Source organism: Nicotiana attenuata, unplaced genomic scaffold, assembly GCF_001879085.1.
Source record: "Nicotiana attenuata strain UT unplaced genomic scaffold, NIATTr2, whole genome shotgun sequence".
NCBI lineage: Eukaryota > Viridiplantae > Streptophyta > Magnoliopsida > Solanales > Solanaceae > Nicotiana > Nicotiana attenuata.
The window spans coordinates 253,916-257,805 of NW_017670336.1; the positions used below are offsets into that span (position 1 = coordinate 253,916).

Consider the following 3,890-nt stretch of genomic DNA (forward strand, 5'->3'; position numbering starts at 1 on the left):
TTTGTATTTTTCAGTTATAAAAAAGATTCTCAACCGCAAAATACAATGAAATAGATAGAATATAGAGGGATACATTGAAATACACAATGAGAAAAAAAGACACTGAATACAATGAAATACATGGAATACAACGAGATACATTGAATTACATTGGAAAAAAAGATAGTGAATACAATGAAATACATAGAAATACAGCGAGATACATTGAAATGCTCTTAAAAAAAAAAGTTAATAGAATCTTCAAATTGCTCAACCCCAAACTTCAGACTCCGACGACCCATCGGATTCCGACCATGATTCCATAAGCAATTTGAATGTATCTCGCTGTATTTGAAGATTCTGTACACTCTGTTTGACTTTGATAAGGACATCACTTGATTACTTGCTACCGTGATTTGTGTGGTAAGCAAATACTGAAATCTATGATTAAGAATTTTGGCGGCTGTGATCATCCCATTAAAACCAAACAACCTTTCAATCGGGTGAGCACTAACGTAGCTGAAACTACCACCACAGATGAAGGTCCAAAACATTGAAAAATTCGAAACCTATTATTCTTGTCTTGATTCAAGAATCCAACCAAAACCAAAGATGTAACCCACCAAAATTCCCAAAGGCCAATCACACCACAGGCTTCAAATTTCTAAAACCACCAAATTGCAATAAAATCTTAGGGAACTTGCGGTGAATAGTAGGATAAGCCCCATATGCTGTGACTATCAAAATCAAAGCTTAAAGAAGAGAGATTTTAGGATCGGAAACTTTAGACAAAGAGGTTTCTGAACTGGGTTTCTCTCAACCGGATGCGGGAGCCAGAGCAATTTCTGAAGTGGGCTTTGCACAAATACCGGTGGAAGGAGGAGGAGAGGGGAAATTTTAATGGGATGGGGGAAGAGAATGGGATGTATCAAAGTAGAGAGAGAAAGAAAATAGTGTAACTGATTAGCGTATTTAGTGGCTTAGGGCTAGGAGGTAACCAAAATTAAATATTTTGCTATAAACCTTAAAAGGTAACTATAGAATATAATTTTTTTTAAATGGTATTTATTTAAAATAAAAAAGGTGGTAAAAATTCCTTTATATATCCCTTTTTAATTGTCCTTTTCTTGAGTGGAGGATTAAACAAGAAAAGTTGTCTTTTGATGATATTATTTTGAAGGCTAGGTGTGCAGTAAAATATGGCACTTAAGAGAATCCATTACCTTACACAACTTACATGGATTGTGTCCCCAAGACATCTCTGCTAATCATTAATATGTTGAAAGGGGAGAAAACCACCATAACATATTCTAGCTATAAAAAACCAATTAAGTTGCGAACGCTTTGGCTAAATGGAGTACTGATAAGCAAAAGAAATAAGTAACAATAGTCAACTAATTAACAACTTGATGACACAAATGGTATGTTTGCTAAAACGTGTATCTTTATTTCACGTTACATTCAAAATTATAAATTTATAATTGACGAATCTAATACCTCCTCACGAGTGAAAGTGAGGCCAAGTCTGATGGATCCACATTCTTCATCATCCTTGTAAAGCTGATAAGAGGTTGACCCTACCTCTCCTTCACGAAACACTTCTTCCAAGGAAATTCTATTTTCGATTAACAAAAAAACAACATTATTAACGTTGTTTAACTGCATAACAAAAAAATTAATATTAAGGAATATAATCAGGGAGATTATTAACGTTGCTTCTCCTAGGAAATCGTCATCTTGGAATGTGTTTTCATCCATAAGTTTGATGTGAATCTCGTCGCAACCACGAGTGACGGTGAAGAGGAAGGACTCATTCCACTCAGGGTCGGATCCTTCACCTGTAAAAACCGCTCATATTATTGAGTTATGAATTTTAATTTATATACACTGAAAGTAAACTGAATTTTTACACTTACATTTTTTCACTAACATAGGTACGTACAATAAAATTTCAATGTTTAATCCAAGTTAATTAACTACAGACCTGATGCAGTACTGCTTTTCTTCTCTTCAGTACGGCAGGTGACAACCACGTAAGGATTCATATCAGCTGTTGAAAAAAGAAATTAAATTCTTTAACCCATGATGAAGGATTAATAACGTACATTAAGCAGTGGATTCAAGACTTAATTTTATTTGTATATATATTTTTTTCTTTTGTTCGGGTTATTTACAACAGGAAGGAGTGAACATTCCCGAGGTGAAGGTGACCATTCACTTTTACCTCAAAAAGATTTTCTAAAAAATTACAAAAATGATAAGGAGTCACACATGTATTAGTGAGTTAGTGAGGAACTTACTTAGCCAATTTGTGTCATCAAGGCCTCTGGCATTTGCAACATAAACTTCAAGCTGTCCGTAAGGCATCTTTGGATCAAATTATTGGTAAATAAAACAGAATAAGATAATGGGAAGAAATTGAAAGGCTTCAACAAAAATATCTTTATTGCTTTAGATTATGACACTTAGGCCTGCTTTTATAGTTTACTAGTCCAATCACTGTAATACACGCGATCATTGTGATCCGTAAATATTTGAAGACGTATTTGAATAATTGTGGTTAAAGTAAAAGTAAGAGTAACTGATTTATTAAAAAGTAACAGTAAACTATATTTGAGAAAAGTATTGTGCAACAATATTGAATGACTGATGGCCTTTTTCATATTTATTTCTCTTTTAATATTTCTGTGGAGTACTACTTCAAACCCTTATTAGAAGGATGTATTAGTGGTGATCCTGATAATTTAACTTGCTACTTACTTTTTGTATTTTTATTAGAATTCTTGGATTCAGAATAAATTAGGTTCTTTCTAATAAGTGAAAAATCTTCTTCTTCTTTTTTTCCTTTTGAATTTATCTTGACGGAGAAAATGTACGAAGAAAGCGATGAAGAGATAAGGTAGTGAGTAAAATCTTAACCCTGTTATGTTCAACTGGGAAACAATGAAGGGAATACTTTAGGAAATCTTTCAATTTACAAAATAAATATTTCCCTAAGGAAACGAATAATAAGTACTGTAATATCTCTTGAGGTAAATATTTCTACGAATAATAAGTAGAGAATTTTCATAAAGTACTATAGTTCAAAGCCTAGTAACTATAATTTGTCTAATTATCATTCATAGCTACTATTCATTTGTTATTAACGTGTATCACGTGTATTCAAATGTGCAACGAATACAGACTATGTCAATTGTATTCGTTTGCGCAACAAAACAGCATGTGTCAACTATATTCGTTCGGGCAACGAATACAACCTGTATCAATGGTATTCGTTCGCACAATTATATTTATCCGCGCAACGAATACAACCTGTATCAATGATATTCGTTCGCGCAATTATATTTTCGCGCAACGAATACAACATGTATCAACTGTAACTAAGGCGAAATACAAGAATGTATGTATATAAGAATGTATATAAAAGATACAACTTATATCGACTGCATTTGATGTAAATATTTGACGTATCGTGTAATTTTTCCTAGTACGTAAGGTAATATAAAAAAGTACAACTCTTCATCCGCTTTCATTGGTATTGAAGTCCCAACGTTATCATCTAAAATTTGACTAATCCCAATTTGGGCTCGTGGAAAAAAATAAATTGGGCCTCCTTTTCATCTACGTGCGTTGGATTCGTAAAAACTGCACGGGCGTCCTATTTGGTCGCCCCAATTTAATCTATATTCATTTTTTTAAAAAGTTTTAACTTGTACCCACTTTTAAAATAACTTCAGCCCCCTTTCTCCCCCTCCTTCTCCTCCTCCTCCTTCTTCTTCTTCTTCTTCTTCTTCTTCTTCTTCTTCTTCTTTCTTCTGCTGCTGTTGGTGCTGCTATGAAACTTCGGTTCATGGGATGATTGCCATAAGTATGTTTATCAGATTATTTAAAAATAAATTATAAATAATTAA

At 33.3% G+C, this 3,890-nt stretch overlaps 1 protein-coding gene across 1 annotated transcript; it reads right to left on the bottom strand.

The window, feature by feature from the left end:
* Positions 1 to 1,356: 1,356 nt before the first annotated feature.
* On the bottom strand, positions 1,357 to 2,412 carry LOC109238031 (elicitor-responsive protein 3-like). Its single transcript, XM_019404459.1, has 4 exons — positions 2,280 to 2,412; positions 1,964 to 2,029; positions 1,691 to 1,817; positions 1,357 to 1,594 (listed from the first exon to the last, which is right to left on the bottom strand). Exons 1-4 carry the CDS (start codon positions 2,344 to 2,346, stop codon positions 1,447 to 1,449), a joined length of 408 nt encoding a protein of 135 aa, XP_019260004.1. The 5' UTR covers positions 2,347 to 2,412; the 3' UTR covers positions 1,357 to 1,446.
* Positions 2,413 to 3,890: the final 1,478 nt, after the last annotated feature.